The sequence below is a fragment of the Alligator sinensis genome, unplaced genomic scaffold (genome assembly GCF_000455745.1).
Source record: "Alligator sinensis unplaced genomic scaffold, ASM45574v1 scaffold206_1, whole genome shotgun sequence".
Lineage (NCBI taxonomy): Eukaryota > Metazoa > Chordata > Crocodylia > Alligatoridae > Alligator > Alligator sinensis.
Genome location: NW_005843055.1, coordinates 410,832 through 425,292, shown reverse-complemented (window position 1 = coordinate 425,292; position 14,461 = coordinate 410,832). Strand labels below are relative to the sequence as shown.

General features: G+C 61.4%; 1 protein-coding gene across 1 annotated transcript; it reads right to left on the bottom strand.

Moving 5' to 3' along the window:
• Positions 1 to 7,846: 7,846 nt before the first annotated feature.
• Positions 7,847 to 11,982, bottom strand: LOC102371356 (C-type lectin domain family 5 member A-like). Its single transcript, XM_014526476.2, has 6 exons — positions 11,643 to 11,982; positions 11,010 to 11,120; positions 9,865 to 9,954; positions 9,268 to 9,416; positions 8,694 to 8,797; positions 7,847 to 8,443 (listed from the first exon to the last, which is right to left on the bottom strand). Exons 1-6 carry the CDS (start codon positions 11,980 to 11,982, stop codon positions 8,245 to 8,247), a joined length of 993 nt encoding a protein of 330 aa, XP_014381962.2. The 3' UTR covers positions 7,847 to 8,244.
• Between the last annotated feature and the right edge of the window lie 2,479 nt (positions 11,983 to 14,461).

The following is a 14,461-nucleotide window of genomic DNA, read 5'->3' as shown; positions in this document are numbered from 1 at the left end:
GTAGGGCTGGCAGGAGCCTCCCCAGGCAGCACAAGGGCATGGGCACGGGCCCCCTCCCACGCGTGCCAGCTCTGACACTGGGCTTCCCCGGACAATCCCGCGGTGCAGGTCACCCCTGGGAACATCTCCACATCTCCTATGTCTCCTCCTTGGCTCAGGGACCCGCCGCCTCCCCCAGATGCCCTGCCCCCTCTGGGGGGTCATGCCCCTGCCCCCAGGCCAAGGTCCCCTGTGTCCCCCATCCTGCCCACCTCACCCCTGGCCAGCTCCCGCCCCTACCCCGGCACTCCCTGCCAGCCCGGCAGACCCCTACTCACAGCAGACCCCCAGGGCGATGGTGGTGGCCAGCAGGGCCAGGCAGGCTGCCAGCAGGCCCAGGGGCAGGGGCCGCGCTCTCCACCGAGGACCTGCAAGACACAAGGTGCCATAGGACCAGCCACAGGTCCCACCGCACCCACAGCACCGCCAGCATCCTACCGCTGTGAGGGCAGCAAGGACGCTGTGACCGTGCGCTGCGGAGACCCCGAGCAGAGGCTGTGCCCCCACTGCAGAGAAAGGCAAACCCCGCCCCAGCCCCAGTCCGTCCGACCCTGCGGGGTTGGTCCCACAAGGAGCATTGGCACAGCCCCCTCTCCCCCCAGCCTGAGATGCACCCAACACCCAGCTGCTGAGGAAGGAAAAGCACCCTTCACAGCCATAACAACAGGAGCGCATAAAATTCGTTCCCAGCCTCACGTGGCCACCAGCAAAGCCCCGAAGCCTGAGACAGCCACGCAACCCCACTCGGCCCTGCAGCCTGGGCACAGCAAGCAGAGCCGGCCCGCAGACCTGTCCCCGCACAGCCAGAGCTGCCGTCTGCACCCCCCATGCACCTCTCCCAGCGCCGCGGATCTTCTCGCACACCTGACCTAGCTGTGAGCTCTGCTTCAGGCTCCAGCTGCCTCGCACTCACCTCTCCACTGCTGGGCCCTGCTCCCGGCCAGCCCCGCGCCCACTGCATCCAGATGCAGGTTCTCGTAGCTCCCGTCAGCCTCGCCCGGGGCCGGGGGGGCTGCAGACACAGGGGGTGGTCAGGGGGTGGGTCTGGGCAGGACCGGGTCTGGGCAGGAGGGGTGCTGGCTCCTACCTGTCCCCTGTGCCCAGGGGTTCACACTCCTTCCCGGGGGCACCTTGGAGAACCGCAGGTCAGCGTATGTCACACTCTCAGCCATCCTGGCTTCAGGGCGCAGAGCAGTTCGCCCAGCAAGAGAGAAATGCAGGAGCATCAGCCCGAAGTAGAAGTTATCACTGACACAGGTGGGTGCATCCAAGCACAGCCATGGCCATGCCATTGGCTCAGCAGCCACGGCCCGACCCTCCGTGGGTGCAGACACAGCTGGGCTGCGGCTGAGGCTGGGGTGTGTTGAATGCAGAGGCCTGGCGCTGAAGCTGGGCTCATCCTGCAGTGTCTCCAGCCCCAAGCCCCTTGTCGCAGCTTTGGGTGGTCACTCAGCTCAAACAGTGCTTCGACTATAGGGAGTTCTCTATTTTCTGGGCCCACTGGCCTCTCAGAAAGCAGCAGAAACCCCACACAGTACCCAAATATGAACCTAGTCCACACAGGGCTCATTCACGGTCCTTGAATGGTTAAGTCACAGCCTCTGGGACGGGACCTCCAACCCTTAGCACCGCAGTGCAGCCTTCCTCCTCTTTGTCTCTCTTCTCACTCAGCTTTCCTTGCTCCTTTCCCTGGGAGCCTTTTAACGTCCTTTGTTCATCCCCTTACAGCCCTACTGCCTGCAATTGCCTGTAGTCCCTGGCAGCCTACAGACTCCTCCAGGCTTGCTAGACAGCCCGCTACACCCCCTCCACCCTGGGGCACAAAGGGCCCTCACAATCGCTGACACTGGCATCGTCCCGTTAGGATACCCCTTCTCCAAGACTCAGCACCCCGAAGTCCTGCCTATATCCCTGTCGCAGCCAGGCAGCAACCAGGCACTCACCTGAGCCTTGTCTGCAGCTGCCTTGCACCAGTCCCCGCAGAGCTGCCGGCCCTGCTGTTCCAGCCCCTCCGTCTCATGGAGCCACAGAGCAGGAGTGTCTGTGCCGTGTGCCCTGCACCTCAGGGCCGGACAGTGCCCGGGTGGCTCGTAGACGCTGTCCCCAGGCAGACCAGCCTGGCTCTGTGCTCAGTTGTAGCAGCTGGTTGCTGCTCTTGTGTGAGCAACTAGCTCCCACCTTCCCCACCCTCCACACCACCACACAAAGCATCACCTGCCCCAGCTTGAGCAGTGTCCCCACTGGGCTCAGAGCCCCACATACTTGCACAGGAGCCTGGGGACTCAGTGTTGCCACCCCTCAACCCCAGACAGTACTGGCAGCTCATGCCTTGCCCCACAGCTCAGCTGGGTAGCGTGGATCTGTCCTCCCAGGACAGTGTGCTTTGGTCATAGTAGCAGACCTGTGCTCAATTGCCTCCCACCACACAAGCACTTGGTGTGCAGGAAGGCAGGAAAGGGAGCTCCTGCTTGCACACAGGCGCTAACACCGCTGTGTTGTGGGCAGGCGTGCATGGCTGGGGTCATGTGCACCTTGTTCGGTGGCATTGGTTGTAGCCGTGTCGGTTTAAGGAGACAGGCAGACACGGTTCTTTGGGTAAATGTGATATCTTTTATTAGACCAACTAAATAGTTGGAAAAAAATGTTTCATGGTTTCATAGTTTCATAGTTGGTCGGGTCGGAAGGGACCTGAGGAGATCATCTAGTCCAACCCCCTGCCATGGCAGGAAAGAGTGCTGGGGTCAAACGGCCCCGGCCTGATGTTCGTCCAGCCTCCTTTTAAAGACCCCCAGTTCTTGGCAAGCTTTGGGGTACAAACGCGTCTTCAGGCCGAGGGAGAGTCTGCAGCTGTTTTGTGCTTTCCTGGTGCTATTTCAGGTGACAAGGCTCCTCTGGGGGCATTTTGTAAGTGTGAATTGGGAATAACCCCCGGGGGCGGGGAAGGGTGGGAGCACAGCACCTTGGCTCTGACACACAAATACACTCATGGGCAGATCTAGGATTTTGAAAAGCAGGGTGTAGAGGATGAGCTGCACCACCACATCTAACACAATGCAGATTTTTCTCCAGCTAAGAAGAAACGAGAAGCTTTACCAATACGCCCAAGCCAGGGCTGGGTTATTCAGTGTAAGACCGGAGCAAAAACAAATATAAGGTCCTTGGAACGAGTTAAAAACAGTCTGCAGAGCTGTGAAATGGGAGCTACAGGGCCGGAGCAGCCAGCAGCCAGCAGCATGGCAGGACAAAGGACAGCTAGATTGGTGGGACATCAAGACATTAGAAAGGAGAGCGGGTCGTTAGCACCTGTGGAGTGATGAGACATTATCAGGAATGAGGTAGAGGACAATGAGCCATGACCTCAAGGGACTCCTGCAGCACTGCCTGACTAGAAATGCTGCTGCCCCTGGTTAAAATCTTTGTGCACCAGGAATCACAAGAGGGTGCAAGTGCACCCCGCTGGGTCTGCTACGAGTACACTGATGAGGACGGGCACTGGTAAAACCATCCACTTCATCGTGTCGCCTGTGCCACCTACACCAAGGCTGGGAAAGGTCAAGGTGTTTCCAGGCTGTGCTGGGCTTGGCACCGTTTGGTAAGACCCAGGCAGAGACCAGCGTGCAGCCAAGGCCCCTGTGAGATGGAGAGAGGGTTTATCTGTACAGGAGACAAACAAGAGCACGAGGGCGGCCATGCGAGCCGGCGGCCACTGAAGCATGCGAGAGGCGGTTGGAAAAAGAGGACGTTTCCAGGCAGCAGCAGAGCCCGGGGCACGTTTACCGGCTATAAATACGTGGGGGGAGAACCCAGGTGTCACAGCCCGGGGGAGGGAGGGGGCGCAGCGGGGCCAGTTTCATCTTCCCCGTGGGTTTCTCCAGGAAGAGCCAGTTGAGCGAGTCTGGAGACTGAGGTCTAGCAGCAGCTGGGCTGGGGCTGGAGCCAACAGGAAGACATTCAAGGCAGACAAATGCAAAGAGCTGCACCCCAGGAAGGATAAACCCAAGGCATGGGTATAGACTGGGAGAGAGCTGGCTGCATGGAGCTGGGGTCTAGTGCCCACGGACCCAGCCTGCATCAGCAATGGGACAGTCGTGAAAAGACAAACGGGGTTGGGGATGCATCAGTAGAAGCATTAGGGGCAATACCCAGGAGGTAAGGGTGCCTCTCTGCTCCACACTGGTCAGGCTACATCTGGATGCTGCTTGCAGGTCTGGGCTCCACACTTTAAAAAGGATGCGGAGAAGTGAGAGAGGGGCCAACAAAGATGCTCAAGGGCTTGGAAGGCAAGTCGTACAGGAGAGACTGAAGGAGCTGGGCACGTTCAGCTTGCAGAAAAGGCGCTGGGGAGCAGCATCCCCCGTGCGAGCAGGGGGGTCAGCCTGCTGACCCCAGAGCTGCCTGCCAGCCCGGAGACCCTCTCCAGCAAACAGACACTGGCAGTGCAGCGGAGACAGCGCCCACTGATGCCAGGGCATTGCAGAGAGGCCGTTTGCTGAGTTCTGATGACAGGGAGACATCTTCATCAACAACCTGGAAATTGGCACAGCGCGCACTCTCAGACAGTTTGCAGAGGACACCAAGCTGGGGAGAGCAGTAGATACGCTGGAGGGTCGGGCTAGGATTCAGAGAGACCTGGACACACTGGAGGATTGGGCCAAAAGGAATCTCATGAGGTTCAACAAGGACAAGAGCAAAGTCCTGCACTTAGGAGGAGCAATCCCCTGCACCGGTGCAGGCTGGGGTGATGGGCTGGGCAGCAGCTCTGCAGAAAAGGACCTGGGGGGACAGGGGACAAGAAGCTGAACAGGAGCCAGCAGTGTGCCCTTGGTGCCAAAAAAGCTAATGGTATCTTGGGCTGCATCGGTAGGAGCATTGCCAGCAAATGGAGGGCAGTGATTCTTCCCCTCTATTCGTCACTGGGGAGGCCACATCTGGAGTCCTGTGTTCAGCTGTGGGCCCCCACTACAGAAAAGATGTGGAGTCCAGTGGAGGGCCACCAAAATGGTTGTGGGGCTGGAGGACAGGACTGGTGAGGAGAGACTGAGGGAACTGGGCTGATTGAACCTGCAGAAGAGAAGACCGAGGGGGATTGAATAGCAGCCTTCACCTCCCTGCAGGGGGGCTGCAAAGAGGACGGAGCTGGGCTGGTCTCAGTGGGGGCAGATGACAGAAGGAGCAATGGGCTCAAGCTGCAGCAAGGGGAGTTGAGGTTGGATATTAGGAAAAACTTTCTCACTAGGAAGGTAGTAAAATAGGCTGCCAGAGAGGTGGTGGAGTCTCCATCCTTGGAGGTTTTCAAGACCTGTCTAGACAAAGCTGTGGCTGAGATGATGTAGTTGGGGCTGGTCCTGCTTGGAGCAGGGGTTGGACTAGATGACACCCCCTGAGCTCCCTGCCAGCCCGCATCTTCTAGGATTCTGTGCAGAAGCGAGCGAGGCCCCGGGGAGCACAGCCACGGCCTCGCCTGCGTGCACACAAACAGCGAACCCTCGTTGCACGGGGGCAGCAGGCAAAGCAGAACAAGCCACCGAGACGAGACAGCTTGTTCTTCAGCGGGGAGCGGATGGCGGGGTGGCTCAGTGACGTCAGAAGTGAGGTACAGATGGGACCCCAGGGACCGGGTGTCCTCTCGATGAATGAAAGGGAGAAAGAGCAGGGGGGAAGTGGAAAAAAAGGCCCAAGCAGGGGGTGTCAGGGCCCAGCCCAGGCCCACAGCGCAGAGCTCGGGAGAGGCAGGAGCTCCTTGCAGCAGCTCTTTAGCTAAAGCCTGTGGGGCTGCAGCAGAGGCCCCCCAGGGCAGCAGGAGTGGACCAGGCAGCCGGGGCACGGCGAGGGCCCCTGGTTTCCCCAGGGACCAGAGAGTCCTGGGAGGGTAAATCCAGGCAGAGGGTCAGTGCTTAGATGCAGGGTCAGGACCCGGAGCCTAGAGCCGGGGTCAGGACAGGTCACAGGCGGCGGCGGGAAGCAGCAGTGAGGCTGGGAGCATCCCCGGAGGAGACCGCTTTCCACGGCCTCCCTCACCTGCTTTAAGGCTGCACTGGGGCAGAGTCGGCTTCCTGCCAGCCCCAGGGCACTGCTCATCCACAGCAGGACCACCCCCCGCCCGGCGGGTCTGGGCGGCCTGGCCCTCATCCCACCAGAGGCTGTGGAGTGGGGCTATGGGGTGGGCATGCACGCCTCCCCCCAGCCAGACACCGGGCTGCCACGAGAGAGAGCTGACGCCATCCTGCCATGAGTGCGGCCACCCCATGCTTCGTTGGCTCACGTACAGGAACAAGTGCGGTCACAGTTCCTCTTTCAGGGTTGCCCCCGGCTGCTATTTCTGGCATGCTTGCAGCTGCGGTGGGGGGTGTTGCAGGACAGTGCAGCGCCTCCGCCTGGGAATCGCCCTGGATGGGGATCCCTGTCACCCACGGATGCCAGCCGCTGCCACAGCCTTGGCAGCCTCCGCGGTGCCGGCACCCCTGTCCTGGGGAGGCCAACCAGTACCCGGGGTGTGCTCTGGGCTGGGCTGGGCTCAGCTGTTGACTCGTCTGCCTGGCTTCTGGCTGGACCGGGCAGCTTCCAGCGTCCTACGGGCACAACTCGGTTCCCCCCAGATGTACCCCTGCAGCAGCAACCACCTTTGGTCTCCTCTGCATCTCCTGGCTCACGGGCCGTGGTCTGTCATCCAGCACCAGGACAAGTCATGAAGGGCTGGGAGCCCCAGGGTCCCACCGTGCTGGTGGGAAAGCAAGCTATAGCCATTATACTTCCCCAGCCCGAGCAGGGCCCATGTCCTGCTCCAAAATACCAACGACACCGGTGTAAATGCGCCGGGGGCAGCAGGTCTGATGTGCCACCAACCGATGCAGGGCCATGAAGGCAGACAGCCTCCCATCGTGGGGACATGGCCTGAGGACCCAAACGCCCATCTAGCTACTCACCTACCCTGCCACCTTCTCCAGGCCCCAGGACTGTTTCGGGTTAACCCACTGCCCCTGGGCCATGCACAGATGTCCCTGCTTGCACACAGTCTGGACGGCCAGCACCAGTCCCTCCAGCCTGCAGCCGTTTCCACCCAGAGCCATCACGGCTGCACCAGGGCACAGCCAGCCAGGGCTGCGTGCCAGGGCTCAGGGGTCACAGTCTAGGGCTCGGCAGAAAGACATTCACCCTGTTCAGCAAGCCGTGGAGCTCTGCCCTGCTGCTATTGATATGCCACCAGCCTCGCCCTGGCAGTTAGTTGGGACCAGCTGGGAGCGCGCAGTCTCACCCAGGCCACCAGGGTAGGCAGGGGCAGGCCAGAGCTGTGCCCGCTGCCCCCAGCCTGGCTCACCGCTGTCCGGGTACCAGTGCCCTGCTGTTCAAGTGGGGTGAGGATGACCTGCTGGCCAGATGTTGCTGCAGGTCACAGTGCCCACCTGCCCTATGCAGCCCTTGCCCTGCATGCTCAGGCTCGGGGCGCCTTGTAGGTGCTCCTTGAGGGCCCCGCGTGCCCTCCCCTCCTGTGCATGTCCTCAGGCAGCTCCAGATGCTACAAGGTACCCTGGATCTGCCGTTCTGCCCTCCCAGGCCTCCCCCCAATAGTGCACCCGCCCCTCATGCAGCCGAGCTGGGTGCTGTGGCCTGTGCCTGGGGGCACTGCTTCCTCCCCCAGATGCTTGTCCCATGTCAGGCCCTTTCAGGCTTGCATTGCCCTTCCCAACTGCTCCCCAGAGAGCTAGGAAGTCCTAGTCCCCACAGGACCCCCCCCAACCCTGCCCCACACTGCCCAGAGAGAAGACAACTGAGGAAAGCTTCATGGTTTATTGAGGAGATGCATGGGAACCACAACCCTGCAGATGCTGCTGCCCCTCACCCCAGCTCCTGGGTGTCTTCCCCAGCCACCAGTCACAGCAGCGCTGGCCAAGCAGCACATGCACACCGGCCGGGTTGGGCACTGTCCCCGTTGCTGGTCTGTCCCCAGGACCTGCAGCTCGGCCAGGCAGGGGGATGTGTGTTGGGCAGCAGGCATGGGGGTTCAGCACACAGGGGGCTGCAGTTTGCAGGCAGCAAGGGAGCAGGACCCCCAGGTAGGGCATGGGGGCTTGGGCGGCAGGGACTGGCATATAAAGGCCAGAGGGTGGGGGTAGGGGTTGCTGGGGCAGAGCAGAGTCCTGGGGGGCTCCATGGCTGGGATGTGTGCAAAGGGGAACCAGTGCCCTGCACGGGGCTGCAGCCAGGCTCTCACAGGGGACCGGCACACACATAGGTCGTGCTGCCCCGGTGGAGGGTGGGGGGCACGATGCCAGGGCCCCACTGCAGCACGGCCGCACTTTGCTCGCAGATCCAACGTTGGGACTCCCAGCACTGGCCACCCGACAGCCCAGAGCCTGACAGCTTGCCACAGACAGGGTATGAGCTGCTCTTGCGCTTCACCCACTGCCTGGAGGGGAAGGCAGGGCAGGGCAGGGCAGGACAGGGCGTCAAAGCTGCTCCCTGGAGCATGCCAGGACATCCTTGCTGGGAGCAGCCCCCACCCCAGCCCCATAGAGCCCCAGCCTCCCCTGTGGAAGGTGCAATGCCCCCAGCCCAGCCCTGTCTCATTTCCATGCCCATGCCACCCTCATCCACACTGCAGCAGCAGCCAGGAGTCCTCCAACACCACGCAGGGCTCCAGCTAGTCTGGGTCTCACCTGTCCAGCATGGAGCCATCCAGAAACTTCCAGCCTGAATGTGGATTGTCTTCTTTCAGCCCGATATAGAAGACACTGGTGTTAGCCACCTGTTGCAGGTTAGCCTACGGCACCGCACAGCGGCACAGTCAGTACAAGTCTCACGCCTGTCATGTGTGTACTGCACCTGCTGCCATGGTCACACATGTGGGCAAAGGGGTGCTGCCCTGGCACAAGTGTAGTGCATGCACCAGCCTGTGGCCCCAGGACCCTGCAGACATAAATGCATGGGCTCCCCCTGCCAGCCCAGCATGGACACACTGGCACATGCATGCACATGCATACTCCCCGGAGGTGCAGCTCCCTCTCTGCAGGGCTGAGTTGCAGGCTGCTGTGTCTGCCTGCACTGAAGTTCCCACAGCCAGGTCCCTGAGCCCAGCCAGGCCAGGAGAACCCAGACCTGGGCCCTGGGGTCGTGGGCCCTGCTGCAGGGGTCAGGGGGTGACTGTATGCGCTGCCACAGCTGCAGGCATGGGCAGATGCCTGGGAGCGCCCACCCTGCTCCAGCTGCACTGAGGAGTTGCGGGGCACTCACCAGTATGACACCGGGCCGGACTGCAGCTAGCTGGGCATCTCGGCCAGTGCAGTCCTCTCTGCTCCCCTCCCAGGTCCTTTTGGTTGTAGAAAGGTAAAAGCAGCTCCCAGCCTCCCAGAGCCAGCCGGCCGGGCAGAACTGGCATTGCCCTGCAGGGAGAGAGAGCAGCGGGCACAACGGAGAGCCCAGCTGGCCCCACACGCAGCCCCTGGCACAGGGGCAGTGGGGCAGAGGGAGGGGAGCTCCCCTGCAGCCTGGTCCCAGGGCTGGAGCATGTGCCGGGCTGGGTCACGGTGCTGTCACCCAGCTGAGCGTGGTGGGACAGGGGAGCCCAGCTGGCATCCCCAGGGAGCTGGCACGGATGGCAGCCCTGCACCATGGGGCTTGGGACCCCTGGAGGGATGCACTCGGGGGGGCATGGCACTGCTCCCTGCCTCCCCCCAGCCGGGGCTGGTGGCCAGAGGGGCCCACTGGTGATAGGCAGCAGGAACGAGCAGGCAAGGCACAGCCAGTGCAGGGTCATGGGGACCTCCAGCCCTCTCTCCTATGGGGCAGCCTCCCTCCTTCCCCCCCATGGACCCTGCTCTGCTCTCCTACCTGCCAGGAGCTTCCCCGGGGCCTGCCCACCGGCCGGGCCATCCTCTGTGCTCCGGGTGTGTTCACCGTAGCTCCCCATCTTCCCTACAACTACAGAGCACGAGCCTCAGCCCAGGCTGCCCATGGACCCTCTAGTCTGGCCTCATGGCTTGGGCAGCACCCAGCACCAGCTGGCCCTTGCCTCCCATGCCCACGGCAGCTAGAGCCCATGGCCACCCCAGGAGCAAGGGTAGATCCAGGGTTTTAGAAAGGGGGGTGCAGCGGGGGTGATGTATCATCACATATAACATCACATTTTTCTCCTAGAAGCCCTGCCAATGGGGTAGGGGGCTAGCACGATATGATTCAGATCAAAGCGAAGCCAAATATAACTACGGGAATGTGCACTCATTTGCTAGAGTATAGATGAAGTTAAAAAAACAACAACATCGAACTAGGCAAAAAATAATCAAAGGAGATTGCATCCTGAGTTGTAGTTAAATTGGCACTGCTTAGATCCATAAAACAAAACCAAGTCTTCCTGAACAAAACCTGCGGAGTGGAGAGGTTAGCAGGAGTCATGGAGATGACAACCAGCCACGAAGTCAATTGCGTCTGTCGGCCCTGCCTGAATAGAAATGCCGCGGCCCCTCCCAGGCAGCTGGTGTTAGAGCCTGGGTGGAGCAGGAGTGCAAGGGGGTGAAACTGCAGCATTGCACCCCCAGATCTGCCCCTGCCTGAGAGCCCCGGCATCGCCCCGGCCAGGCCACGCTCCACTGCCCAAAGCAGGGCCCGGCAGGGCGAGCAGACAGTGCCTCGTCTCACTTCCATGCTGTGGCTTTCGGTTCCCGTGGCAGGGCCGGGCCTGGGGTCGTGAGGCTGATGCAAACGCTCCTAAGGCATCTCTATCTGCCCTCCCCACCCCTGCCCGCTTGCTGCCCTGGCTTTCAGCTGCTGGGGTCTCTGCCTCCCCTCTGGGCTGCAATAATTTGTGCTGCAATGTCCCAGGAAGGGGAGGCTGAGCCCTGGCACTGGGACATGCCCCCAGGAGGGCAGGGGCTGGAGGGGGGTGGGAAGGCCATATCCTGGCCTGCCCTGGTGCCCGGGGGCTATGCAAGGTGAGAGGCTGGGGTATGGGGTAGCAGCTGCCTGATGCCCATACTCACGGTGCAGGCTGAGGCTGATGAGCAGGACTTGGCAGAGCAGGAACAGCGTGCACAGACCGGACAGGCCGAGGGCAGCCCCACGCCAGGACAGCTGGAAGAGGTGCTGCAGGGCTGAGGGGGACACGGTCAGCCAGAGCTGGGAGCACGGACCCCGGGAGGGGTCAGCACAGACCCCCCCAGGAACAGCACATGGGGGCTGGGGAGGGGGCCTGGGGGTTGAGCAGGGGGGCGGCTCTGGAGGTTGCCTGGGTGTTCATCAGAGGGTCCCCCAAAACCAGCACACGGAGGGCCAGAGTTAGGGTCACTGGCCTATCGCTGCCCCTGCTGCATGTTGTCAACCTCCCCCAGCCCAGGAGCTGTGCCCCGGGCCTGCAGGTCTCTGTCTGCCCCAGGGAAACTGAGGCAGCTGCAGGAGTGGGGAAAGGCCGGGGCTGCCCTGTCCTGCCCGGCTGTGTGGGAGTGCTTGTGTACCCACATGCCCATGAGCGCTAGCTCAGCCCGTGGGTCTGTTCCCGTAAGCTGCCGTGACCCCCATCCCCACACATCCTGGCCGCTCTGATCCGCCCGCGCAGCCCCACAAGAAGCCACGGTGGGGCAGGTGCCAGGGTGGGCGCAGCCTGTGGGGCTCGTTACCTGCAGTCGCGGCTGGCGGGGGGATCTGGAGATCGGCGTAGGTGACCTCCTCCTCCATCCTGGGAGCTCTCACCGGGCTCCCGACCGGGGACAACCAGGAACTGGTCCTCCCCCGCACCCACCCCTCCCATGACGTGAAATGAAAAGTGTTGCTCTCAGCGCCATCCCCAGAGGCACCAGCTGGGCCAGCGCTTGCCCGGGGCGGGGAATCCCCATGACATCCCTCCCTCACGGCCGCGGCTCTGCTAGGACCAGCGGGGAAAGGACTCCACTCTGACTGATTAGCCACGACCCCCGGGGCCATGCCAAGGGATGCTGGGCTGTGCTGGACACCAGCCATGGTGTTAAGCAGGGACCAGCGCCCAGGCCGGCTCCAAAAGTGCTGGAGTCACTGTCCCCGCCCAGAGCTGCTCTTCTGCTCCGCCCACAGCTGTCCTCAGCGGACCATGACGCTGTAAACACTTTGGGCCCCCGCTTCGCCCCATCACGGCTGGTGGCTCATGCATTCAGCATGTGACAGGTCCCCCCACCCCTGGGATGCACAGCTGGGCCGTGGGCGGCTTCCCCTGCCTGGGCACTCCCTGCAGAGAGGTCTCACGATCAGCACAACAGTGCCTGGGACTGTGGCCAGGCTGCGCCCCGGTGCCCAGTGCCAGGGGCAGCCCCGGCACAGCATCCTGGGCACCTTGCCCGCAGAGGACGGCCCGGCTTTGTGCCGCTCTGCAGCCCATGACAGGCTGGGATGTGGGCCGACAGTTTCATAGTTGCTCGGGTCGGAAGGGACCTGAGCAGATCATCAAGTCTGACCCCCTGCCATGGCAGGAAAGAGTAGTGGGGTCAAACGACCCTGGCTAGGTGTTCATCCAGCCTCCTTTTAAAGCCCCCCAGGGTAGGAGCCAGCACCGCTTCCCTTGGAAGTTGGTTCCAGCTCCTAGCCGCCCTGACAGTGAAGTCGCGCCTCCTGATATCTAGCCTGAATCGACCCTCTGCCAGCTTGTGACCGCTATTTCTAGTCACTCCCGGTAGTGCTTGGGGGAACAGGGACTCCCCCAATGCCTGCTGGCCCCCTCGGACTAGTTTGTAGACGGCCACTAGATCCTCCTTCAGCCTTCTCTTGTGGAGGCTGAACAGGTTCAGGTCCCGTAGCCTGTCCTCATGGGGCCTGCCCTGATCCTGATCATGCGGGTGGCCTCCTCTGGAGCCTCTCCATGCTGTCCACATCCCTCCTGAAGTGCGGCGCCCAGAGCTGGATGCAGTACTCCAGCTGCAGCCTGACCAGTGTCGCGTAGAGGGGGAGGATCACCTCCTTGGCCCTGCTCGAGATGCATCTGTGGATGCAGGACAAGGTGCGGTTGGCCTTCGTGACTGCATCCCCACACTGTCGGCCCATGTTCATCTTTGAGTCAATAATGGCTCCAAGATCCTTTTCTGCCTCTGCACTGACAAGAAGGGAGTTCCCCGGCCTGTAGGTCTGCTGCTGGGTCTTCCTCCCCAGGTGCAGCACCTTGCACTTGTCAGTGTTGAACCCCATCCTGTTCTCATCCGCCCACCCCTGTTACCTGTCTAGATCCAGTTTCAGCCTGTCCCTCTCCTCTGGCATGCCCACCTCTCCCCACATCTTAGTGTCATCCACAAATTTGAACAGGGTGGTTTTCACCCCCTTGCCCAAGTCACTGATGAAGATGTTGAGCAGTGCAGGTCCAAGGACCGAGCCCTGGGGGACCCCACTGCCCACAGCCCTCCAGGTCGAAAGTGACCCGTCCACCACCACTCTCTGGGTGCGACCCTCCAGCCAACTAACGACCCATCTGACTGTAGGCATCAACACCACAGTCCCCTAGCTTTTTAATGAGAATGGGGTGAGAGACAGTGTCCAAGGCCTTCCTGAAGTCCAGAAAGACTACGTCCACTGCGACACCTGCGCCCAAGGATTTTGTGACCTGGTTGTAGAAGGCACCAGGTTGGTCTGACGGGACCTGCCTCAAATGAACCCGTGTTGGTTGCCCCTAAGCATGATCTCCCTTGCTGCCCCTCATGGACATGCGCCAGGATAACTCTCTCAAAAAGCTTACCCAGGACCGAGGTAAGACTAACAGGCCTGTAGTTTCCTAGGTCCTCCTTCCTCCCTTTTTTGAAAATGGGGACCACATTGGCCCTTTTCCAGTCCTCTTGCACCTCGCCAGAGCACCACAAGTGCTCGTAAACCCGTGCTGGGGTCCCGCAATGACCTCAGCTAGTTCCCTCAGTGCTGGGGGTGGAGATCGTCAGGACCAGCTGATTTAAATACGTCCAACCCCTCCAGAAGTTCCCTGATTAGGTCCTCTCTGACCCTGGGCCTGGCTGTGCCTCCCCTGGGTCAGTCGGGGATCCCAAAGGGGGGGATGCCCCAGTCCCTGCTCAAAAAAATGGAGGCAAAGAATCTGTTAAAGAGATTAGTTTTGTCATCTGGTGCAATGACCGGATTACCAAGCATGTCCTGCAGAGGCCCCACGTTACCCAGTACCTCCTTTTTGCCCCCTATGTATTTAAAAAAGGACTTCTTGTTGTCCTTGATCTGGGTCGCTTGTCCCAGTCCCATCTCTGCCTTGGCTTGGAGGATCGTCTCCTTAAGGAACAACCACTCTTCTCAGACACCCAACTCCCCTCCCCTCCCCTCCGGGACCCCAGCACCTCCCCAACTAGTCTCCTTACCTCATTGAAGTCTGCCCTCCTGAAGTCCAGGGCTGCTGCCTTGCTGCAGGTCCTTGACACCCCGCGCTGGATGGTGAATCCCCGCAGGCGATGATCGCTGCCCCCCAGGTGGTCGAGCACCCGCCGCC

Coding starts and splice junctions, on each gene's coding strand:
- LOC102371356 (XM_014526476.2), bottom strand. CDS start 11,982: ATGGCTGGTGTCCAGCACAGCCCAGCATCCCTTGGCATGGCCCCGGGG. Junction 9,955..11,009: donor CATCAGCCTCAGCCTGCACC/GTGAGTATGGGC, acceptor CGTGCTCTGTAG/TTGTAGGGAAGATGGGGAGC. Junction 9,417..9,864: donor CCCGGGGAAGCTCCTGGCAG/GTAGGAGAGCAG, acceptor CTCTCCCTGCAG/GGCAATGCCAGTTCTGCCCG.